General features: G+C 48.0%; 1 protein-coding gene across 3 annotated transcripts; it reads right to left on the bottom strand.

The window, feature by feature from the left end:
- Nucleotides 1-25,027, bottom strand: LOC311111802 (transducin-like enhancer protein 3-B). 3 transcript variants are annotated; one of them, XM_084154651.1, is made up of 10 exons: nucleotides 24,608-25,027; nucleotides 23,703-23,906; nucleotides 22,742-22,842; nucleotides 22,360-22,423; nucleotides 20,528-20,572; nucleotides 10,159-10,221; nucleotides 9,793-9,867; nucleotides 3,609-3,641; nucleotides 795-1,008; nucleotides 1-359 (listed from the first exon to the last, which is right to left on the bottom strand). In XM_084154651.1, exons 2-10 carry the CDS (start codon nucleotides 23,724-23,726, stop codon nucleotides 319-321), a joined length of 660 nt encoding a protein of 219 aa, XP_084010777.1. In that variant the 5' UTR covers nucleotides 23,727-23,906; nucleotides 24,608-25,027; the 3' UTR covers nucleotides 1-318. The 3 variants fall into 3 exon arrangements, with proteins under 3 accessions (XP_084010777.1, XP_084010779.1, XP_084010778.1); XM_084154653.1 differs by lacking the exon at nucleotides 3,609-3,641; XM_084154652.1 differs by lacking the exon at nucleotides 3,609-3,641 and having other exon boundaries at nucleotides 9,763-9,867.
- Between the last annotated feature and the right edge of the window lie 1,120 nt (nucleotides 25,028-26,147).

A 26,147-nucleotide genomic window follows, 5' to 3' on the forward strand; every position in this document is an offset into this window, starting at 1 on the left:
TAATTGTGATGAAATTATAGAGCGGGCTAATCCTGGCCTGGTGATTGGAGTCATTTTCCACCTGGATTAGACAGCATAGCGGCGGAAGCAGCAGAGGCTTTATGTGGCAGACTCAGCTCCCCCATTCATTATTTGATTTCAGAACGGCTTATACGAGACAAAACGTGTGTGTTCTACTGCAGGGATCATGAATTTTGAATTTTTAACGAGGCGTGGTGTTTAAAGTCAATCAAAGTGCCTTAATCACCAAACAGACTGGCTCAAAGTCAATGTCAAGGGAGGGGAGAGAGGGTGAGGTGGGGGAGAGATGGGGGGACCTCAGAAGAATAAAGGAGAACTTACCGTGCTCGACTCTCGTTCTTTTACCAGAGGGATCGCCAGGGGGGAGTGAAAGGATGACAGGCCAAGAGGGAGAAAGTGAAAAGAACGTTAGTACGCATGGCAATATGTATTGTGACTTAATTGGTCTGCATTCACGACACAACAGCATTTAAAAAACGTTGGTTTCACATTCAGACAAGTCATTTTAATGAGTATCCTAACTGACTGTTTGCAGCCACTGTGGTCTGAGAGTACATGGACATCAGGCCACCCAATTCATACTCAAATAGAATCAGCACAGAACCAAAATGGCTGTAATGTAGAGCCACAATGCCCACTGAGTAGAGACAAAATGGCCGCAATATCAAACCACAACGCCCATTGTATGGATCCAAAATGGCCGCAATACAAAAAGACACTGCCCATCGAGCAGAACCACACCACCTCAGTATCCACACCCTCAAGCTCCTCACCTCTGTGCTCTAGGTCATGGTTGTTCTTCTCATCCTTGACGGAGGGCAGGTGGGCCTGGCTGCCCAGGGCGCCCAGCGCCAGCAGGCCAGAGCCAGCCACGCCCGGGATGGGGGGTATGCCAGGGGGCTGCAGGCCCGAGGGGTGCGGGGGCATCTGGATGGGTGGCCCACCGTGGGCAGCGTGGGACAGGTGCTGAGCCTGGAGCTGCTGCTGCTGTTGGGGAACAAGACATACGACAAGTGGGTCGGCTGGGAAGAGACCGTGGGACTGGCTACACAACACATGAGAGAGGGGGTTTAGTTCAGTGGGTCGGCTGGGAAGAGACCGGGGGACTGGCTTTACAACACGAGGCGGCTTAGTTCAGGTGGGCGCAACATTACAGAAAAGCTCAGATAAAAATGTGGCATTGATGTGTCGAATTAAAAGTATTTTTTCTTGTCATGTAAAATAGGGAATCCTCAATATCAGCTCTAGACAGTACATATTTCTATCGGCAACAGTCTAAAATGTTGCACCCCATTGAATAACAAGCCCTAGTACAGTGGTTCTGAAATCTCTCCTCAGGGACCCCTCAGACGTTTCACAATTGGGTTTTAGCACTGAACTAGTTCACCCGATTTACCTAGTCAAGGGTTTGATGATTAGTTGACAACTTGAATCAGGTGTGCTAGTTCTGGAATAGGTAAAATACATTAACCGGCTGGGGGTCCCCGGGTAGAGGTTTGGACCGGCTGGGGGTTCCCGAGGAGAGGTACATAAAGTTGTTAGTCTCCCTCCCCTCCCCAATCACAGTCCTAAACCATGGAAAGGAGGAAGGATTGGGGAGTTGAATTGAAGTCCACACATCTGTTAGAGGCCAGTAGGTAAGAACCATTCTTAGCAATAAGGCCATCTTCCTCACAAATGTCTGAGGATGGCTATTATATGAGGCCCTGGATATGAGGTTGGACACACGCACACACACCCACCGTATCCCCACACACACACACACACACACACACCGTATCCACACACACACAAACACACACACCGTATCCACACACACACACACACACTGTATCCTCCACACACGTCACGCTAAATAAAGTCCACCTCATTTCATAAACAGAACACACTTGATACATACTGGATGAACTGCGCCCAAATACCAGCTGCCTGCAGCAATTAGTGAGAAGCAGTCGGCACCACAACAACACAACAACCGCTAGTTAACCGTCCTTCAAGGCTTCAACGCAGGCTTCCTACTCAAAGATCTCAGTTCTATGTCGACTGTTTTAGCAGACAGTCCAGACCAGAACATGGCTGGGGCTGTATTCTCCGAGGGTTGCATATAGGGTTAACTTCACCCACGGCATGATCGCCCCCATCCTGGCCCTCTAGCAAATACTGTTAACAGGCAGAGAGGGAGGGGGACACACACACTTAGCCCTCCCAAGAGTCTGTCAACGTCAGAGAGCGAGAGAAAGAGTGAGCAAGAGGGAGAGAGCGAGAGAGCGAGAGCGAGAGAGAGAGGAAGAGCAAGAGAGCGAGAGAAAGCAAGAGAGCGCGAGCAAGAGGGAGAGCGAGAGAGAGAGAGAAAAAGAGAGAGAGAGAGAGAGAGAGAGAGAGAGAGAGAGAGAGAGAGAGGGAGAGCGAGAGAGACAGACAGACGAGAGCGACTCAGGGATCCAGACTAACAGACGGGAGTTAAATAGCCACTCAGCTGAAAAGGGGAAGTGAGTGCTTTAAAACTAGGTTAAATAACACTTAGCACATCCATCAAGTGTCAGTCCCAAACCAATCTATTGACCTTCCTGATAGCTCGCTAGCTGGGAGTCTTATAGCCCTGACCCATATGACTCATTAGAAGGAGAGGAGGAGGAGGAGCTTGTAAGCCTTTTAACAGTAAAGGTTGATCAAGTCTGGTCTCTTAACAATAGGCCTGTTTTCCAGTAGGCTCATTAACTGGAGCTGGGGAGTAGGGGTATAGAATGGATGGAACCCACTTAGACAGGCAGGATTGTTAATCAATATTGTGCTGGTGGTGTGTGAAGCAGAGGCCTATTTGTGTTAGGGAGGGATGGAAGGGGGGGGGGGGGGGGGGGGGAATAGAGAAGAGACGTCCCTGTTGAGGGTACTAATGAGGGAAGCATGCAGAGAAGCATCATCAAGAAGCCTCATTAAGGGGCCACCGTGGCGGAGGAGGAGAGGAGTGAAGGATGAGGGAAATAAATGGCCTCCGATTCAATATTCCTGAATAAAGAGGTGACAGACTTCCTTTCAGACTTATCTGTTTTTATCTGTGTAAATGACTCCAAATCTCGGGCGGGTTTTGTCAGGAGGGGATGCGCAGGAACGAGGCTATTAAAGCTAACGGGGCGAATCATAGCTCCCACCGACAGACCGTTAGCGTCAGGTGGAACCAACATCAACACTATGAAAGACTAACTGGCTGGCAGACTGGCTGGCAGACTGGCTGGCAGACTGGCTGGCAGACTGGCTGGCAGACTGGCTGGCAGACTGGCTGGCAGACTGGCTGGCAGACTGGCTGGCAGACTGGCTGGCTGGCAGACTGCATGACTAAATAGCATAGAAACAAATGAGGCTGAGTTCCAATACTTTAAAGTGCAATTTTGAGTATCAAGACACCCAATGCATGCTTTAGTTCCTGACTTCCTAACACACAGTGGTTATCTGTCGTTACAAAACCACTTGGCATGCTAAGTGGTAGCAATTCAAACAAACGTCAACAACAACATATCAACAACACATCTCTTCTCATTCCCTCCATTCATCCATCCATCCATCCATCCATCCCTCTCCCAAACACTGACCATGAAGGCTGGGTAGACAGTTTGTTGCTGTTGCTGAAGGAGTCAAAGAAAGATGGCGGTAAGAGGAGGTAGCTGTGGCTAGGGAAGATCTCAATTGGATACTCCTCACGTCCTCTCTTCTTCTCAAAACCCATTGAGGAGGTCAGAGGGGAGGGACCTCTGGCTTTCTCATCCAATGGGTTTTAAGAAGGAGACGAGAGGACGTGAGGAGTATGCAATTGAGATCTTCCCTAGATCTAAGCTCAATGCTAATGCTAGGAGGCTAACCACAGGTGCATTGCAATGCAGTACAGTTTGAGTGATAAGGCTATGATAACACAGTGTCCAAAGTGAAATGAACTGTGAGAACACATCGTTGGTCAGCAGTATGAGAGTCCTTCAATGGGAGCTGAGGTACCTGCAATGGCTGAGGTTCTTATGCACAGTGGCTTGTATTAATTATTTTTCAGGTGTTAAAAAAAAAACCCAAGGAGACTCATTAAATAGAGGGATAGGCCTACACATACTAACGTATCCGCCGGAAAATGGCGGACAATTGTCTGGTCTTAAATCCGTCCAATTTCTGTATTATTTACAGACTGTAGTGTCCATTTAGCCCGTATGCTACGCTCCACCTAGATGAAAACCAAAGCCATATCTACGAGACATCTCTAATATGGAAATCATGAGGTACTACATGTGTGTACAGGGGTTTCAGCCAATGTGACTGCAGACAAATGCCCTCTGTGTGAAAAGGGACACACTCAAACCAAATGGAAAATGTGAATTTGACACTCAAATCTGCAGCAAATAAAAACATGCAAAGTGAGCGAGTGGGTCCTCCAAAAAGCAAATGGTTGTCCCAGAATAACAACAAAACAGGCGCTGTAATAAAATGTTTTACATGAAATGTGTGTTCTAGATCAAATAGGCAAAACACCAACAGTAACCCATCTGTTAACCATTGATGTTGCCCTTAGGTACAGATCCAGGATCAGCTTTCCCTGCCATAATCCCAACTTTAACCAATAGTGTGGAAACCGCTAAACTGGTCTTAGATCAGTGTCTGGGGGGCAATTTCATCCTGTCCTGTTAACCATTATCTAAAAGAACAAGCTGGTGCTAAAAAGCTAGTAACTTCACACACTAACTAAAGTAATGTACACCTGGGTTGTCTACTTGTGTGAACTTCAGTATGATTAACACAGAATGGTTCCGTGCTTACTTTGGAATGGGGTTGACGTTCTGGAACATAATGTGCAAACTGTTTGTACACCGACTGTGCTGGTTGGCTGAGTAGAGCTAGATTACTGCACTTGTGTTATGGGAAGCAGTCTGTAAACCATTTGTAGACTACTGTATGAAACCATAAACCATAAACGGTGTGTATACAGACTGGCTGGTATGCAGCGTTGTATTGGGGGGCTGTAAACCCTGTTGGAATATGTTGTTTATTGGTGCACCCTCTCTCTCGGGTCACTCTGTGCCTTGGGGAGAGGGCAGATTAGCAGGTAGTATATCTCCTGAGATAACACTGGCATGGCCCTGTCCTGGGGACGGGAGACTGACTGCTGGAAAACATCTAACCTGGACAAGGGTCAGGGTGAGCTCTGTGTGTGTGTGTGTGTGTGTGTGTTGCTCCCTTTCTGGAGGACTGGGTGTGTGAGTGTGTGTTGAACAGATCATTTGTATCTCTCTCAGTGCCCAGTTCAGTGTATGAGCTACACCACATGACCAAAAGTATGTGGACACCAGCTCGTCAAACATTTCATTCCAAAATCATGGGTATTAATATGGAGTTGGTCCCCCCTTTGCTGCTATAACAGCCTCCACTCTTCTGGGAAGGATTTCCACTAGATGTTGGAACATTACTGCGGGGACTTGCATCCATTCAGCCACAAGAGCATTAGTGAGGTCGGGCACTGATGTTGGGCGATTAGGCCTTGCTCGCAGTCGGCGTTCCAATTCATCCCAAATAAGTTTGATGGGGTTGAGGTCAGGGCTCTGTGTAGGCCAGTCAAGTTCAAGCTCCAGAGTCCAATTGCGGAGAGCTTTACCCACTCCAGCTGACGCTTGGCATTGCACATTATGATCTTAGGCTTGAGTGCGGCTGCTCTGCCATGGAAACCCATTTCATGAAGCTCCCGACTAACAGTTCTTGTGCTGACGTTGCTTCCAGAGGCAGTTTGGAACTCGGTAGTGAGGGTTGCAACCGAGGACAGACCATTGTTACGTGCTTCAGCACTCGGCGTTCCCATTCATGTGAGCTTGTGTGGCCTCCTACCACTTCGCGGCTGAGCCGTTGTTGCTCCTAGACGTTTCCACTTCACAATAACAGCGCTTACAGTTGACCGGGGCATCTCTAGCAGGGCAGAAATGTGACGAACTGACTTGTTGGAAATGTGGCATCCTATGACAGTGCCACGTTGAAAGTCACTGAGCTCTTCAGTACGGGCCATTCTACTGCCAATGTTTGTCCATGGAGATTGCATGGCTGTGTGCTCGATTTTATACACCTGTCAGCAATGGGTGTGGCAGAAATAGCCAAATCCACTAATTTGAAGGGGTGTCCACATACACTATATATACAAAAGTATCTCTCTCTCGCTCTCTCCTCTCCCTCAGGGCTGAGTTAAGTGCATGGATATTCTTTCTCAGACAAATTACTTTGCATGTCTGTCCCTCAGTGTAAAGATGACATAGTTGAGTCCCTTAGGTTTAAAGAAGACCGGGTTAAGTGTACACTTCTGTCCCTCTCCCTGTCAATGTATCGTGTCTCCCTCTCTGACAGAAGTGTGTGTGTGTGTGTGTGTGTGTGTGTGTGTGGGTGTTTGTGTGTCTGACACTGGACATCGTTTAGTCAGACACACACATCAACTAGCCAAACCCTGCTGGCCTCTGATTACTGTGAGATATTTAATGACCTCCCTTCTTCCATCTCTCTATCCCTTGCTCTCTCCCCCACACAGTGGAAGCATGGAGATTGATCTCCTGTCATCTCTTCCTCCAACAAATAAAAGCCTGTTTTCATAGTGTGTGTGTGTGTGCCAAGCTGCCGAGCTCAACAGCCCTGCCCCTGCTTAATGGCAAAGGCGTGTGGACAGTAGAATTAAACCGCCCGGTGGCTGGGAGGAGAGGAGGAAGTAATTACCTTGGAAACGGGGGTCACAGTCTTGGCTCATTTGCCTTAATTGAATTTCAATATCTGCCTCCGGCCGGCTTGACCCCACCCCTGGGGCTGGCTAACTGCTAGATAAGCGCTAAGGGCTTCAGGATAGCTACTAAAAGCTAGGAGGTCAGCTAGCTAACCGCTAAGGGCTTCAGGATGGCTACTGAAAGCTAGGGGGTCAGCTAGCTAACCGCTAAGGGCTTCAGGATAGCTACTGAAAGCTACGGGGACAGCTAGCTAACCGCTAAGGGCTTCAGGATAGCTACTGAAAGCTACGGGGTCAGCTAGCTAACCGCTAAGGGCTTCAGGATAGCTACTGAAAGCTTGGGGGTCAGCTAGCTAACCGCTAAGGGCTTCAGGATAGTTACTGAAAGCTTGGGGGTAAGCTAGCTAACCGCTAAGGGCTTCAGGATAGCTACTGGCAGCTAGGGGGTCAGCTAGCTAACCGCTAAGGGCTTCAGGATAGCTACTGACAGCTAGGGGTCAGTTAGCTAACCGCTAAGGGCTTCAGGATAGCTACTGACAGCTAGGGGGTAAGCTAGCTAAGCGCTAAGGGCTTCAGGATAGTTACTGAAAGCTAGGGGGTCGGCTAGCTAACCGCTAAGTGCTTCAGCATAGCTACTGAAAGCTTGGGGGTCAGCTAGCTAACCGCTAAGGGCTTCAGGATAGCTACTGAAAGCTTGGGGGTCAGCTAGCTAACCGCTAAGGGCTTCAGGATAGCTACTGGCAGCTAAGGGGTCAGCTAGCTCGAACAAGTGAAAACAGCTAGCATGTTAGCTTTATTTAATAGGGCGGAAGGAGCAATATAGGAAGACGAGGTGTTATCATTTCAGAGTGTTCAGATTCCCAAATCGATCCGCATCTCCTAGAAACCCACAACATACTGTGCATCCGGTCAACTCATCAGCAAGCCTTTGGTTAACTGGATCAGTTGTGCCACTACTGGAATAGATCAAATAAGTGGAATGAGGAGAGCTTTGACTTTCAGAGTTAAGAAAGGGATTACTAGGTAAAGCCTTATTACGATACAGCCACAACATGGTTAAGTTCTATAGCCTATAGAACTCTACGATGGTGTGTGTGTGTATGGGGGGGGGGGCTATAACAGTGTGAGTGTAATCTCAGCTTCAGGACACTACTGGTCTTCCCTATAGAGGAATAAGCAGCCTGAGTGGTAGAGATGAAGACTGCACTGGCTGGAGCCCCTTATCCAATTAAAAACAGCCTTACTGGCAAAGTGGAGTCAGAGCAAAGCCCCATGATCTGATCACAGTCTTACCGCTCTAATCTCAGCCAGGTCTTTACGTTACCCTCTCTGTGACCGTCTCAGTTCACAACCAACACTAGCCACTCTCTCAGCCATTGCAGGAGGGGGCCCCCTTGAAGGACTGATTGCTGACCGACCGACACACTGCTGACCAGTGGGATAGTATGTATAACCATCAGACGTATGTATAAATTGAAGATAAATTAATCAAACCCACCATGGTAACTGGTAAATCAAATAGACAGTGCATCACATACAGTACATCAACTCATAATCAAAAACCAGTGGTGACCGAGGCAACGCTGCACGTGGGAGGGGTATGGTGGTGTCATACTGTAGCAAGCTAGTGCACCCCTCCAAAGATGCCCATACAGGACACTACTGTAACATCCTCTACCAGGACACTACTGTAACATCCTCTACCAGGACACTTCTGTAACATCCTCTACCAGGACACTACTGTTACATCCTCTACCAGGACACTACTGTAACATCCTCTACCAGGACACTACTGTAACATCCTCTACCAGGACACTACTGTAACATCCTCTACCAGGACACTACTGTAACATCCTCTACCAGGACACTACTGTAACATCCTCTACCAGGACACTACTGTAACATCCTCTACCAGGACACTACTGTAACATCCTCTACCAGGACACTACTGTAACATCCTCTACCAGGACACTACTGTAACATCCTCTACCAGGACACTACTGTAACATCCTCTACCAGGACACTACTGTAACATCCTCTACCAGGACACTACTGTAACATCCTCTACCAATATACAGCAGTATCCTGTATGTTATCCTGGTAGAGGACGTTACAGTAGTATCCTGTATGTTATCCTGGTAGAGGACGTTACAGCAGTATCCTGTATGTTATCCTGGTAGAGGACATTACAGTAGTGTCCTGTATGTTATCCTGGTAGAAGACGTTACAGCAGTATCCTGTATGTTATCCTGGTAGAGGACGTTACAGTAGTGTCCTGTATGTTATCCTGGTAGAAGACGTTACAGCAGTATCCTGTATGTTATCCTGGTAGAGGACTTTACAGTAGTGTCCTGTATGTTATCCTGGTAGAGGACGTTACAGTAGTATCCTGTATGTTATCCTGGTAGAGGACGTTACAGCAGTATCCTGTATGTTATCCTGGTAGAGGACGTTACAGCAGTATCCTGTATGTTATCCTGGTAGAGGATTTTACAGTAGTATCCTGTATGTTATCCTGGTAGAGGACGTTACAGCAGTATCCTGTATGTTATCCTGGTAGAGAACGTTACAGTAGTATCCTGTATGTTATCCTGGTAGAGGACGTTACAGCAGTATCCTGTATGGGTAACATCCTCTACATCAGTGTTTCCCAAACTCGGTCCTGGGTTTCACCCTAGCCCTACCCAGCTGATTCAAATCATCAAAGCTTGATGATCAGTTGGTTATTTGAATCAGCTGTGTAGTGCTAGGGAAAAACCCAAAATGTGCCCCCCGGGTGGGGGGGGGGGGGGCCTGGACTGATCTACATGCTACTACTTTAACATCCTCTAGCCATCTACCACCTCCACACTAGACTATATATATACTATACTATGTACTTTGAACTAGGGCTATATATCTATGTGAGATAGATGGGCCTAAATTAGACACTATATAGCTAGTGGACTACCGGTCCCGTCCGTGCGTGCAGGCTTGCCCCGGTCTCTGGCTGAATGAAGTAAAGTAAGGGGGGTACACACGGTGAGAGGCAGATTGGGAAGTCCACGTACCCCGATGATGGCATTGAGCTCAGTCATAGTGACCTGCTTGGCACGCTCAACAGCCTGAGCAACCTGCTGCTGGTGCTGTTGAGGAGAAACACAGAGACAAGGTTTAACCAACTTTAGCTAGGCTACTGTACACCAAGTCTCGATGGTTATAGAGCCTGTTTCATAGACACAGATTTATTAAACCAGAATTAGGCTCATCTCGGGTTAAATTAATCAAAAACCTTAACATGTGAACAGGGATTAACCTTCAATTATATAAGGCCTGAAAAGGGGCTCTATACAACAGGACTACACAACCATGGGAACCCCAGAAGGTTTTTTTGTATGTGTTAAGACAACGTTGGGATGGATATGTGGGGCACTCACCTCCTGGGACAGGAAAGGCATGATCTGTGCGAGAATTGCATTGAGCCGTTTGGCAATCTCAGTCTGGAAGAGAGGAGACAGGAAAAGGGGTGAGGACTACATCTGCAGCCAGCTTGGATTACTAACAGACAGAGAGAAGACGACAATGTCAATGTCTACCCCTCCATCCCACCTTCCAAGATACCAGTTCAGTTTTGGTTGGTTGAACAGAGACACATCAATAAGCTTGATAACACAGCAAGGGGGCCTGTTTTTCCCTCTCTCACACACACACACACACACACACACACACACACACACAACTACATCCCTCAGTCCACTCCAGAGTCCATCTGGACCCCGGATGTCCCATTACTCTTAACTGAAACAAATGGGGGAGAAGCGCTCCTTAAAACAAACCAAATCTGGACTCCCTCTATCCCCCATCCATTAGACAGCTGGCCTTATTTCATTAGCAGTTTGAAATATGATAATAGCATTTGGGAGGAGGGAGACAAACCATGGTAATACTTCACAATTACTACGCAGCCATTTCACAGAAGACAGGGAGAGAGAGGAGAGGGGAGGCTGGCTGACTAGCAATATCTATCACCACCATCATCATTGGTATAGAGCAGGGGGAGGGGGGGGGGGGGGGGTTCAGACCGAACACTTTAGAGCCCCACATTTGGAGGGCTGGATACAGTTCTGCTGCTCTTGAATATCCACGGACATAGTTGCCAAAACACAATCCATTTCCTCCTAACGGATTTCCAGAGAGCAAGAGAGAGAGAGCGAGAGACTTGACACTAAGGTAATCTAATTTGACTGTGTTGGGGAGAGAAGAACTAATGGATTGTGGGGCAGATGGCCCAGCAGGTGTGTGTGTGAGAGGGGGGGGACAGAGAGACGGGGGATTTCTCCTTTGTTTATTCCCGCATTCCTCTCATTTTGGGTGGGTCCTAACCTCGTTTAATAGTGAACAGGGGATGGAGTTAAAAAAGGGGGTTGTGGTGGTATTTTGCCCTTCTTCAGTTTGACTCGGGGAAGGAAGGAAGGAAGGGAGGAAGGGAATGAGGGTGTGTGTGGGAGAGAGACCTATTCTGAACCCCCTTAACCCCAGGCCGACTCCCCTCACATTTCTCATTCCCCTCCTCCAATCCTTCCAGCTCCATCCTCCCCCTCTCCCATTCCTGTCCCCTCTCTCCCCTGTTGCCAGGGCAACAGCGGCACAGCAGGCCCTATCTGGCGGTGGTGATCATTATGTAAATTGGGCCTGGGCTTGACCATAGCAGGCTGTAAAATCATATTACGCGCACAGAGGCAGGTCATTAAATTGAATTTTCCTGGGCTGTCGATCAGATCAGAGGGAGACATTAATAGTGGATAAGAGGGAGGAGGGGGTGACTACTAGGCTCCATCTCCGGAAACAAGAAGAGACACACAGCTAGATCTGTAGAGGCTGGGCCCAACCTAACAACCAAATATCCTCACTACACATAACCTGCACTATACACAACAAAACAGCCACCAGTTCAACCGTCCAGACACACTACTTCACTATCCCTCATATAAAGGGACTTGCATGGATTGGAATTGGAACGTGTTCTGTTTTGAGTTGCGTATACATGCTGTTCTTTCTGGATGGGCGGCTCGCTGGCACAATCCGAGCTGGAACACCAGGTGCTCAGACAGCCGTGACTTCACCAACGCCGCGTTGCCTTTAGGGTCCGTCCAGGTTACAACGTTCCTGGAACGTTCTCCCGCCCTTAACGTCGACTCTGGAGTACAAGAATCCCAGACAGATTGTTGGCTTCGGCTCATGAGAAAGTCCATGTCCCTCACACCCTTCTGGTGCTACTGGAGGCTTCGTCATCTCAATCAGCTTAAAATGAAGGGAGTATGTACTGGCATGTAGCCTCTTCTGCAGAGTTCCCAGGAGCCCCAACAGCACACACTTTTGGTGTAGCAACAGACAAAAACACCTGATTCAACTTGTCAGGGCTGTTGGGGGTGCTGGAGGACCGGAGTTGGGCTGTCGGGGGTGCTGGAGGACAGGAGTTGGGCTGTTGGGGGTGCTGGAGGACCGGAGTTGGGAAACACTGCTCTCCTGCACTAACTATCATCACTGTCCAGTTGTTCCTGTTCTGGTCAGCTGGTGAGGTCCAACTCCTGGCTCTGACCAGAATGTAGAAAAAGTAGGAAGTATAAAATGTATGAACAGAATGTCTGGAAAATGCTCTATAAATAGTTATCATTACTCAAAGACCCAAATCAGGGGTAAGAAATCCTTGAGCAGCACTAATCTTCTCCTTTCTTCAGAGGCAGGCACCCGCTCTCCTTTGAAAAGCCCTAAGATACCGACTGACTGACCAAAAACATCCAGGGAACAATGTTTTACCAGCTGTCAAAAGGCCAAAACATCTCAGATGTCAGGACCAAATCACTACCCAGTAAACATATTGAGGAGCCAAGAAGCAGAGTTTCAATAGAATACTAGTCAGATGTCATTTTACATGCATTTTATGGAAACTAGTCGAAAGATCTACTTATCGTTTCACTACACACGTTCAGTAAATAAATAATGCTACCTCATAACGCCTAGGGCTGGGAATCCCAATACGTAACTGTATAGTTTTCCCCCCCCATCACTAATAACGCCTGTGACATTCATTATTTCCATCCCGGCATATGTTGGGAGAGAGACGAGAGAGAGTGGTGCCAAAGGGTTGACGACGTTGACAACGTGGGAAGACTTGGACTGCCGAGCACATAATGGGTCCAATTTCCAGAGTGTACGCACGCACAGCGTAGACTCAACGCAAATAGCTTTTAGGCCAGGAGGCGGATAAAAATAGGGTATTGTCGCTTTAAGCCAATGAAAACCAAGCCCTTGAGTGTCGTGGCGGTAAAGGCTGTTCACTCCGGCTCCACAATTACAGGTACTCAGTGTCTCAGAGCTATCTGGTGCTGCTAGTATAGAGAGGCCTCTCAGAGGATGGACTTGTCAATAGCTGTGTTGAAAACCATTAGCCTGTTTGTCGCTGGAAGCCGCTAGCCGAGTGGAGAGAGGGAGGCGAGAGGAAGAGACTGATGAGGTTTCAATTGGCAGGAAAACAACTGGTGACAGGGAGTCACAGTGTCACACACTGAACGAGAGAGCCACGGTGGCTTATGATCCACACACACACACTTCCCTATCCGTCTCAATGACGTCACGCTACTCTGCCGTCATTGCAATCCTCCGCCTCAGTAGCAGCCACACTGGGCTAGTAGGAGTATTGGTGTCCCTCCTCCCGACCCCTCATTGTTAATGTGCAGCAGATCAGGGTCTAACGGTTTATTGATGCATGCATTTACCTCTCCACTGATTGGCTGGGAGCGGGACCAGGGGCCACTCCTCCTAATAGACAGGGACACACTACTGAGGCATGACAGGCAGAAAGGGCCAGATGCTCCTGGAACCTGACGTGCGTACACACACACACACACACACACACACACACACACACACCTCCCTCCCGTAACAAGGAGCATAGAAAATTGTTGCTATTTCTCTACAAAGTTCATTAAGTGGCCTGGAGAATGGACCAGATACTGGATCAACATTCTGCCTGACACATAAAAACCCAGTAGGGTGGTTGTGTAACTCACTGTATCAACAAAGACATGATTGTCTGGTGGGCTTCAAGCAGCAGCTCCTAGCTGACCATGGTAATGGAGCACGTTACAGACACTAGTAACCTGCACACACTCCCTCAGTGTGTGTTCTTCCCAGTCGGTTTGTTTTGGCTCACATACAAGTCGACTATCATCACCTTGGCAAACAATTCCTGGAATCCTGTAGAAATTATTCATTTGAACAAGCTCTCCCTTTCTCCTCCCCCACACGTCGTCTCCCTCCCACACACACACACCTCCATCTCTCTCCCTCCCACTCAAGCCACAGACACAACTTAAATAAATAAAGCTCCCTCGCCCCCCCCCCATACACACTCCCCCTGTCTTTCTGTGAAGCCTCGTTATCGACAAGCAGGGAGGAATTGAGCAAACACAGTGGAAAAACTGAGCGCCTGAGGAAGAAATCCCAGGTTCTCAATCAGAGCAACCGAGACAGACAGCGAGAGAGACAGAGGGAGATGAGAACAGAGGAGAGAAAGGGAAAGAAAATATGAATGAGAGAAAGCGAGAGACAGGGTGAAAGAGAAAAACTAAGCAGTGAATAAGATGGAGTACCCCCTGAACTCCTCACACTGAGACACACACACAGAGTACAGCCCTCAGCAGGACTCGTTACCGTGGCAGCCTAATGAGCTGCGCTAATTAAAATCACTTATTGACAGCGAAACGAGGGTGATTACCTCCGCCCCACGCCACCCTCGACAACCCACGCCGCCCCGCGCTGGCGCATCATAAGAGCTCTGTCAAAACAAAATCCCCCCCATGGCTGCCATAGAGCCTGCGCTGCCTACCCACCCGGGGCACCGCCAGAATGTGTTAGACTAGAAGTATGTTTATATTATGTACATGCAGCTTTGTATATACACATATCTGTGTGTGTTTGAAGGGAGAACACACACACTATTAAGTATCTCTACTGAAAAAGGGGGCAAAGACGGTGAGCCATGTTTCCTCCATCACCAAGTAAATCCTCCTCCCCTCCCTCTATCCCCTCCCCTCCCCTCCCCTCCCTCTATCCCACTCTCCCCTCCCCTCCCTCTATCCCACTCTCCCCTCCCTCTATCCCACTCTCCCCTCCCCTCCCCCTATCCCACTCTCCCCTCCCCTCCCCTCCCTTCCCTCTATCCCACTCTCCCCTCCCCTCCCTCTATCCCACTCTCCCCTCCCCTCCCTCTATCCCACTCTCCCCTCCCCTCCCTCTATCCCACTCTCCCCTCCCCTCCCTCTATCCCACTCTCCCCTCCCCTCCCTCTATCCCACTCTCTCCTCCCTCTATCCCACTCTCCCCTCCCCTCCCTCTATCCCACTCTCCCCTCCCCTCCCTCTATCCCACTCTCCCCTCCCACTCTCCCCTCCCTCTATCCCCTCCCTTCCCTCTATCCCACTCTCCCCTCCCCTCCCTCTATCCCACTCTCCCCTCCCTCTATCCCACTATCCCCTCCCCTCCCTCTATCCCACTCTCCCCTCCCTCTATCCCACTCTCCCCTCCCCTCCCTCTATCCCACTCTCCCATCCCCTCCCTCTATCCCACTCTCCCCTCCCTCTATCCCACTCTCCCCTCCCTTCCCTCTATCCCACTCTCCCATCCCCTCCCTCTATCCCACTCTCCCCTCCCTCTATCCCACTCTCCCCTCCCTTCCCTCTATCCCACTCTCCCCTCCCCTCTCCTCCCTCTATCCCACTCTCCCCTCCCTCTATCCCCTCCCTCTATCCCCTCCCTCTATCCCCTCCCCTCCCTCTATCCCACTCTCCCCTCCCCTCCCCTCCCTCTATCCCACTCTCCCCTCCCTCTATCCCACTCTCCCCTCCCCTCCCTCTATCCCACTCTCCCCTCCCCCTATCCCCTCCCCTCCCTCTATCCCACTCTCCCCTCCCCTCCCTCTATCCCACTCTCCCCTCCCCTCCCTCTATCCCACTCTCCCCTCCCCTCCCTCTATCCCACTCTCCCCTCCCCTCCCTCTATCCCACTCTCCCCTCCCTCTATCCCACTCTCCCCTCCCCTCCCCCCCCCCTATCCCACTCTCCCTATCCCACTCTCCCCTCCCCTCCCCCCCCCCCTATCCCACTCTCCCCTCCCCTCCCTCTATCCCACTCTCCCCTCCCTCTATCCCACTCTCCCCTCCCCCTATCCCCTCCCCTCCCTCTAACCCACTCTCCCCTCCCCTCCCCTCCCTCTATCCCACTCTCCCCTCCCTCTATCCCACTCTCCCCCCCCCTCCCTCTATCCCACTCTCCCCTCCCCTCCCTCTATCCCACTCTCCCCTCCCCTCCCCCTATCCCACTCTCCCCTCCCTCTATCCCACTCTCCCCTCCCCTCCCTCTATCCCACTCTCCCCTCCCCTCCCTCTATCCCACTCTCCCCTCCCCTCCCTCTATCCCACTCTCCCCTCCCCTCCCTCTATCCCACTCTCCCCTCCCCTCCCCTCCCTCTATCCCACTCTCCTCCCTTCCCTCTATCCCACTCTCCTCCCTCTATCCCACTCTCCCCTCTCCTCCCGCCATCCCACTCTCTCCTCTCCTCCATCCCACCACCTTCACCACTAGCAACCTGGATAAGAGAAGAAAAGAGAGAGCGAGCGAGCGATGCTCACTGTTTACACCACACTGATGTCATTACAAACACTAGTGTTCAGTGGGGAGAGGAGAGGGGAGCGATGGACGGGGGGCGGGGGTCATGCATTATTCATGCCGCTCAGTCGACTCCATTGGCTCTATTGATAAAGAAAAGACGAGCGAGGGAGAGAGCCAGTCGATTAACCTGTTTACCCAGTGGTCCCATCTTCCCTCTCGTCCGACTCTGTCCATCTCCCTCCCTCCCTCCCTCCCCTCCCTCCCCTCCCGTCAGTGATAAGTGCCTGACAGAACCTTTCTGGGGGGGGGGGGGGGGGTCTAGTTCCCCATGGGAGACATCTGGCTCCTTGTCACACACACACATACAGCGGCTTGCGAAAATATTCACCCCCCTTTGGCATTTTTCCTATTTTGTTGCCTTACAACCTGAAATTAAAATGGATTTTGGGGGGGGGGGGGGGGGGGGTTGTATCATTTGATTTACACAACATGCCTACCACTTTGAAGATGCAAAATATTTTTTTATTGTGAAACAAACAAGAAATAAGACAAAAAAAACAGAAAACCTTGAGCGTGCATTCACCCCCACAAAGTCAATACTTTGTAGAGCCACCTTTTGCAGCAATTACAACTGCAAGTCTCTTGGGGTATGTCTCTATAAGCTTGGCACATCTAACCACTGGGATTTTTGCCCATTCTTCAAGGCAAAACTACTCCAGCTCCTTCAAGTTGGATGGGTTCCGCTGGTGTACAGCAATCTTACCAGAGATTCTCAATTGGATTGAGGTCTGGGCTTTGACTAGGCCATTCCAAGACATTTAAATGTTTCCCCTTAAACCACTCGAGTGTTGCTTTAGCAGTATGCTTAGGGTCATTGTCCTGCTGGAAGGTGAACCTCCATCCCAGTCTCAAATCTCTGGAAGACAAACAGGTTTCCCTCAAGAATTTCCCTGTATTTAGCGGCATCCATCATTTTCAATTCTGACCAGTTTCCCAGTCCCAGCCGATGAAAAACATCCCCACAGCATGATGCTGCCACCACCATGCTTCACTGTGGGGATGGTGTTCTCGGGGTGATGAGAGGTGTTGGGTTTGTGCCAGACATAGCGTTTTCCTTGATGGCCAAAAAGCTCAATTTTAGTCTCATCTGACCAGAGTACCTTTTTCCATATGTTTGGGGAGTCTCCCACATGCCTTTTGGTGAACACCAAATGTGTTTGCTTATTTTTTTCTTTAAGCAATGGATTTTTTCTGGCCACTCTTCCGTAAAGCCCACCTCTGTGGAGTGTACGGCTTAAAGTGGTCCTATGGACAGATACTCCAATCTCCGCTGTGGAGCTTTGCAGCTCCTTCAGGGTTATCTTTGGTCTCTTTGTTGCCTCTGATTAATGCCCTCCTTGCCTGGTCCGTGAGTTTTGGTGGGCGGCCCTCTCTTGGCAGGTTTGTTGTGGTGCCATATTCTTTCAATTTTTTAATAATGGATTTAAAAATAGTGCCCCGTGGGATGTTCAAAGTTCAATATTTTTTTATAGCCCAACCCTGATCTGTACTTCTCCACAACTTTGTCCCTGACCTGTTTGGAGAGCTCCTTGGTCTTCATGGTGCCGCTTGCTTGGTGGTGCCCCTTGCTTAGTGGTGTTGCAGACTCTGGGGCCTTTCAGAACAGGTGTATATATACTGAGATCATGGGACACTTAGATTGCACACAGATGGACATTATTTAACTAATTATGTGACTTCTGAAGGTAATTGGTTGCACCAGATCTTATTTAGGGGCTTCATTGCAAAGGGGGTGAATACATATGCACGCACCACTTTTCCGTTATTTATGCTTTTTGAAACAAGTTATGTTTTTCATTTCACTTCACTAATTTGGACTATTTGTGTATGTCCATTACATGAAATCCAAATAAAAATCAATTTAAATTACAGGCTGTAATGCAACAAAATAGGAAAAAACGCCAAGGGGGATGAATACTTTTGCAAGGCACTGTACATAGACACACACATATAGGCAGAAGCACACACAATGCATATACAGTCATACACAAACACGTATATAGGCAGCCACAAATATATGCAGACACACTTCTCGCCCTGATAAATCAGCCATGCTGTTCCAATCCACCATCCTTCCACTGATGCCATTAACCTTGCAGGCCCGGGGGGTGAGTCAAAGGCAGCCAGCCCCACCTCTCCACCCTCCTCTAGATCAGCCTGCCTACAGCCTATCTTCTCCTCCTAGACCAGCCTGCCCAAAGCCCATCTCCTCCTCCTCTCCTAGACCAGCCTGCCTAAAGCTTATCCTCTCCTCTCCTCCTAGACCAGCCTGCCTAAAGCTTATCCTCTCATCCTAGACCAGCCTGCCTAAAGCCTATCCTCCTAGACCAGCCTGCCTAAAGCTTATCCTCTCCTCTCCTCCTAGACCAGCCTGCCTAAAGCTTATCCTCTCCTCTCCTCCTAGACCAGCCTGCCTAAAGCTTATCCTCTCCTCTCCTCCTAGACCAGCCTGCCTAAAGCTTATCCTCTCCTCTCCTCCTAGACCAGCCTGCCTAAAGCCCATCTCCTCCTCCTCTCTTAGACCAGCCTGCCTAAAGCCCATCCTCTCCTAGACCAGCCTGCCTAAAGCCCATCCTCTCATCCTAGACCAGCCTGCCTAAAGCTCATGTTCATACATCATATTACAGTGCTAATGGCACACAGGCCCAGCCCATCTCTCACGTCACACTGAGAAGGAAGGGGGTGGGGGGGTAAAGAGGAAAGGAAATGACAAGGAAAGAAAGAGAGAAACCAGGAAAGAGAAGAGAGATGAAAGAAACCAGAGCGAGACTAGAGAAGTCTGTGCGTGATAGATGCCACAAATCACCTCACCACTAAAAAGCCCGCTTCACGCCCCGGTGGATATTGACAGTCTGGTTTGACTGAGCGCTGTTCCCCCTTCCTCGCTCTACGGCGGCCATTTTGGCTGTTTCTCCAGTAGTGAGGCAGGTCTAATGCAGCGTCTCCTCCATTCCCAGCCAGGCTGAGGCTGAGGGAGGCAGCCCTCTGGTTGGGTTCTACTGCTGATTAATACTTTCTGCTGGGAGGCAGCTGACCTAATGAGGTTTTAGCCTGGCTGGCTCTGTATGCTGCTTTTAGTGATGTCAGGCCCATCACTGGGAGCAACACACACACACACAGAGGCAGACATATACACACACGTCGCATCAGCCTCCTTGCCAGACTTCACTTTAATCTTATCAAAGCAGCCCCATCAGGCTGCCTGCCCCGCTCGCTGTTTAGCCTGTCAGCATTTTCACAGACAGGAGGGGAGTCGGTGTGTGTGTGTGTCACTTTGAGGATTATTTAAGACTGAGGGCATAGACTAAGGTTGTGTGTATCATTGAACAATCAAATCTCTTGCTTCCCAATCCCCTACAAACAAACAGATACAGCCACACACCACAATTTGTCGGACATCATAATGAGTACGTTACATGCACACAATAATGCGATTGTGGATAATCCGATTAATATAATAGTTCGATTAAAACATTTACATGCTTTGTAAGAAGAACGATTTCCCTAATAATAATCCTGTTTGTTTACATGGACACATCTCAAATCAGGCTACCTGATGGCACTCTGATAAATGCAGAAAATCCCCAATCAAAATAAATTTTCTACCACAGCGACCATGTTATTTTGGGGAAGCATATTTGATTCTGAGTTTGGACATCTAAAGATTGTATGTGAAAACTATTTGTAAGACTTGCATTCAGTTGTTCCTAACACACTTCACTGGCGCTAAAGGGGGAGACTCGCTGGGCTGGTGCTAGCACATGCACAGATCAAACACACCACTGGAACGTCCATTAAGGTGTTTACATGTCCTAATCATTCTAAAGATTGCTCAGAAAACCAGGTTTTAATCGGCGTATTCTTACTTCCATTTTGACCTTACGCCAATATAAGATAGTGATGTAAACACCTTACTCAGTTTAATATCTAATTATGACTGTGCATGTAAACGTACTCAATGACTCACAAGCTGAGGGCCCCATCTTCCTTAATATAACTGACTGCCACCGGGACTGACAGGACCCATATGCTAACAACCACTCTTCCAAAGCAGACAGATGAGGATATTGCTACATACCTGTTTGTGCATCTCAATGTTCAGCCCATAGGACATCTCATAGTACTGGAAAAGAGAAGAGTCAAATATATAAAAACATTCACATTTCTAGACTTTAGCTTGCAACCATTAAATATCACATTTATTTACTAGTTAGAATATCAAAAAAGGTCAACAGGTGGACAGGAGAAACCAAGCTGAGTGTTCTATGGGAACCGCACCCCTCTACCAGTCCTCATATCAGAATGTGGGACTCCTAAGCAGGGCTAGGGGGAGAGAACTAGCTGGCCTAGCCTGTTACTGATTAACACTTCAAATCCTCCACCCAGGCTGGCTCAAAGGCTGTAGTGATCCCTCTATTTCTCCTTCTTTTTCTATCCTGCTCTTTGTTCTTCAAGCTCTTTTTGGGGGTGAGTGAGGTGAACCGTGTCCGACTGGATAGTGTAAATGCTAAGCTACTGGACTCCAATCGACTTCTATTGAACAGTCTGATTTTAACATGCCAAGTTGCTAACTCAATCGGTTTAGCGAGATACGCGTCTTTCAAAACAAATACATTGTTGTCAATCGCAGATTAGACATCTGTAGCGATACTTGCTATCAGGGCGTGAACCGGCGGCTGCCTAGTTAGTCCATCCTGTTTATCTAACCACCCCCACCCACTACCCCTAAACCAGTGCATGCGTTTCCTCAGAATAAAAATAATGTTTAACAAAAGTACCGGTGCGTTTGGTTAAAGTCAAAACCTGGCGTGGAAAAACAAGATAAGAGGAGTTTTATGCACGGGACTCAGCTCAGAGTTTGGCCTCTGTTACATCATGTCTAGGGACTGACTGGTTCTTTTCCATTCATACCCAGATCCTCAGCTAGGCTCTTTGAGTTGGATCAATGTTGTAGCTTGACATTAAAATACTCAGGTACAAATAACTCCATACTATCTACAGATGCCATTTCTATTTGATCATGGGGGGGCTTTGAAAATGGAACAAACAGAGAATGTTTGAACGTGGATCAGCTGGATCTGTTGTTCTGGATTTAACTGACAACAATGCAAAGGTTCACACTGCTACTTGTTTTTTTAAAAGGTAATACTTTACTTGACTATGTACTCTACTTTATGAGGTCATTCAGCCATTAGCCACAGTATTGTCTGCAAGTCAGCCAAGATAAGGGGCAACCGCTAAACAGCTAGGCTAAAATGGAAATGTCATACTCCACCGTGACTAACTAGTTGTCTACCTGGCCAGGGGGTCCCTTCTCTTCACCCCATCCTTAATGAGAGCCCTGGGGCCCCGGGTGTGTGAAGACTCCGGGTGTGTGAAAACCCCGGGTGTGTTAAGGCCCGTAGGCCATAGCTCACCCTGGGAGAAGGGAATACTGCCCTAAATAATCAGCTTCACACACAAAGCCAGCAGGCCAGTCATTAACCCTTAGGGGGTCAGGGAAGAGGTGTGTGTTTGGCGGGGGGGGGGGGGGGGGGGCATAAAAGAGGCCATGGAGCCATTATAACCCCACCCCCCTCCATTACGAGACCCTGTCCGTCACGTCCGTAATTAACTCTGGTGGAGTTTCACAACCCCCACCCCTCCTTCTCTATGGGCACACATACACACACTTCCCCCAATCACAGGAGGCCTCATGTCCCTTTCTGGACAATCCCAACACAGGGATGATCATGAGTCAACAATCTCAAATGCACCCAAATATTGCACTCAAATCGCCTCTGCAAACAAACACGGTTGCTACCGTTTCATCTGGGGGGAAATAATAGCACATCCTACTAACCATCACATGCAGGGTTTTAGCTCCAGTAAGTGATCGTACTTGTATGTAGTGTAGGGGGATATTCTTACCATGACATAGTGACGCTGCATCTCTGTCTTCTCATTGGCCAGTTTGTCGTACTCCACTTTGAGACTGAAAGAGGAGAAATGTGGTCCATTATTATTAGTCATTAGCCAATATTTATGGTTTATTACATGTTAATACATGTTAGTCCATTTCACAGCAATCAATGGTTAAAAATACAATACACCATAAATCACTCAAGATAGTTATAGCATGTGAAAAATCTAAACTCTACATACCCCAAAAATCACCTTGATATTACTAATAGCACCTTTACATTTCCCATAACAAACACGTCATGTAAAAGCCAGTGTCTGCAGACATATCTAACTCCATTGAACATGAGTAGCCTAGCCCAGTTCTTTCACTTGACGCTCATCCTCTTACCTGTGGTACTGGGCCTGCAGGAACTGAAACTCGTCTTTGATCCTGTCGCAGGACTCGGCCACGGTGAACTTGAAGCCAGGCTGCCCTGGTTGGTGTGGTGCCTAGAGAAAGCAATGTTGATATCAATACCCCCATGAAGTAAGTGGTGGTGCAGCCACACCCATTACATAACACCTAGATCACCAGCCCATTTCTATAGCATAACATAGGCTATGGCACATAACACCTAGATCACCAGCCCATTTCTATAGCATAACAGGCTATTTATAATCAACAGCAACAGAAAGTGGCAACATAGTATCATCATCATCCTTAAGATTGCTTTGTTAGCCTCTCTCCTATAGGCCTCTCTCTTCCGTGTAAAATGATTTTTGCTGCAGCTGAATGGTGGTTTGTCAGTGTGGTGCCCAAACGTTCCCTTGAGCCCTGCCTGGCGGCCGCTTTTATAATGGTGGAAAGAGCCACTATCACTCAAAGAGTGCGATGACAGAGGCGGGTCAGTGCGCCCGTCCTCAAAGAGCACGGGAAGGGGGGGTGAGTGGAGAGAGAGAGAGTGGGGGGAAGAATCACAACCTGATTTGTGAGGAATTCAATGCATGCCAATGATGCCGTGCAGTAAACTAGATAATTACAGCATATCCGCTACTGCTTCAATGCAGCAGCTTTGAGGAATTTAGAGGGTAAACAAATAATTCGCTCATAAAATATTATTTCCCCCCTTACATATCTTTGGTTATTCACACTGGTCATAAGAATCTTATGCATGAATCTATTGTTTATTTCCAGTTTCTTCTGTCGAAATGTATTGCCGAGTGCCCTAAACAGAGGGGCTAGGCTACTCGACGTGCAGACCATAAATAGTAAGGTGCAGATCACGAGCTCGTGTCTGACAAGCTAATTATTTTGAAGGCGGTGCATTCGCATTAATTCGGATAATAATCTCAAGAGCTGGGCTACTTACCGGATGCCGGCCCTGTGGATACATCTTGAATGTATCCTTTTATGAGGGAAATCGGGGGATACTTCAGTAATCCGAGTAGATGTGCGATAGTCCGCCACCCCTCCCTGTGCGCACAAGCCGTCGGACAAAGCCCAATCCTCCGCGGCGGAGAGCACACTTCGACCCTCGGATCTCTCGATTTTTGTTGATTTTAAGCCCCTTTCCCTTCACCATCACAAACAAACAAAACAAAAAAGAAGAACAGAATGGATATTAGCTAAAATGGCTGGAGTAGGCAACAGGAAAACGCACATAGCTTGAAAATATGTTCGTGACGACAGCAACGAAATACTTGCTGAATTTAGTCAATGGCATATGTGGACTATAGCCCCTAGACTTCAGCTCAATATATATAATATCATCCGCTGGTCCGTCTCTCAAAAATACATGTTATAATAAGCCGCTATTCTCGATTTGCAAATATTTATCCGACAAAAACATGTTTGGAAACGGTGATATTTAAATGAGTTTGCTTGACAGGTTTGTTGGCGTGTCAAGCCTTCACGCTTGAGTGATAATAGGCTACACTAGCAGAATAAATAAAACAACTAAAAATAGCGGAGTAGCACGGGTAACAATTTATCCAAAACCAAATGACCAGCCTCGCTACAATCAAAGTTGATACATTGTATCATGTTTTTGTATTATCTGCATTCGCAACAAATGTAACAATTTGCTGTTCGCAGAGCAGCAGTGCTCGAGCGCAACTGGAAAACAGAACAGTTGACGAAGCGGGCTGCGGGATTATGACATTCAGTCCACCAGGCTTGGTTATAAAGACACACTGCTGCTTTCAAAGTAGCCCAGCCATGATAGCTACACCACCCCGTCTTGTTAGCGAGCTCTTCTAGTGTCTTCTTCTTTACCTTTGTCTCGATCAATTCCCCTCCCCTACGACGGCAATAATCCCTCTGTTGAACGAATTTTCACAATCATCGGCTGGTAACCTTCCTTATGAAAATGAAAAAAAAGTATCCAAAAGTAATCGCAGGTTACATGGAATCCTTGTCCCAGCCGAGCCCTTTGGAACTCCGGTGATCTCGTGGCGCCGCACGACCTGCCTCGACAATGCCTTTCCGATCAGACGTCCGAGAGCCGTCGAGTAGAACGAGTTGTTGACCGCATAAAACTTCCAAGAAAGCCTTTATTGGCTCAATGAAATTATTGACGAGTCTCTTAGTAAATCCAAATACAATTTTGTAAGTTATAAGAGGTTAAATCGTAGAAAAGTTGGACGTTGTAAGGAAGCAATTGCTTGCATTCGATTTCCCCAGTTTCTCCAACGCTTGCTGTACCACACACAGACTGCACTGACACGAGGACTCAACTGCCGCGAGAGGGCCTCTCACAAGCCAATCGGATTCTCCGAAGGAGTTTGTCTGCATTGGCCTATCAGAGAGGGATGTCCCCACGTGGGGTATACAGTACCCTTGTGTTCCTATTGGACTGTGATATATGACCTCATATAGTCGCCATTTTGGATCTAAACTGGTATTCAACTGACGAACAACTTGTTATAAACAGCGGTAATTATAAATGTTTCTGCCACAAATGTCAGAATATACTGTTTGGCTTTTAGTCATTGATGTATTAACTCCCTCATGTGATACAGACATGTGTATGTGCAGCTATACACATGGTTAAATATCCTATAATGTTAGATACAATGTAACAATCAAATTGCATGCCAAGCATGTGTTTCTGGACAAAAAAGTGTCTTAGCAATTAAGCTACTCTTTCTATATCAGCTAATTACTTGTCTCATTTAAACGTTTAGAATAGGCTATACTGCAGTTTATGAAATCCTAAATGCACAAGCACATTTAAATGTGCTCTGAAGAAATGATATGTTCTATCATTTGCTATCTTAGGAGATCCAGCCTACAAATAGCATAATAATTTAGGACTGTAGTGTTTAATTAATGATTTGCTCCATCAAATAGGTTTGAAAGCCTATAATTAAGAACGATTGAATTTAATAAGCATAACCCATGCATAAGTCTAACACGAATACTAGAAAATGGGGATTAAATGTATTCATTGATCAGACTGATTTGATCGACCTACATTTTTAATAAGACCTCAAGCATCAACAAGCTTCCATATCGGCAACGCTGAAGGTACAACATATCTGCGCCCGAGGAAGTCAGCCTATCACGTGTTGCTCGCTATACTCAGCCCCACGTGGGACTCCCCTTTCCCGTCACTGCTCGTTATCCAATGGGAGTGCAGCTGTCTTACCTCCTCGCTTACAATTGGCCAGAGGCAGCAAAGGCTGTCAGTCAGGATCCCATGCTGTCAATCAATACCACGCGGGGCTCAGCGCTGACAAATGCCTGTGCTTCTCTCCCTCCTGCCTGCAAATAGTGCCTGGAATGGCTGCTTAATTAGCTTCGAATGGCTTTT

The sequence above is a fragment of the Coregonus lavaretus genome (assembly GCF_964263955.1).
Source record: "Coregonus lavaretus genome assembly, chromosome: 37".
Lineage (NCBI taxonomy): Eukaryota > Metazoa > Chordata > Actinopteri > Salmoniformes > Salmonidae > Coregonus > Coregonus lavaretus.

Coding starts and splice junctions, on each gene's coding strand:
- LOC311111802 (XM_084154651.1), bottom strand. CDS start 23,726: ATGTATCCACAGGGCCGGCATCCG. Junction 9,868..10,158: donor TGCCTTTCCTGTCCCAGGAG/GTGAGTGCCCCA, acceptor TCTCCTCAACAG/CACCAGCAGCAGGTTGCTCA. Junction 1,009..3,608: donor CTGTCTACCCAGCCTTCATG/GTCAGTGTTTGG, acceptor GTTCCCCAACAG/CAGCAGCAGCTCCAGGCTCA.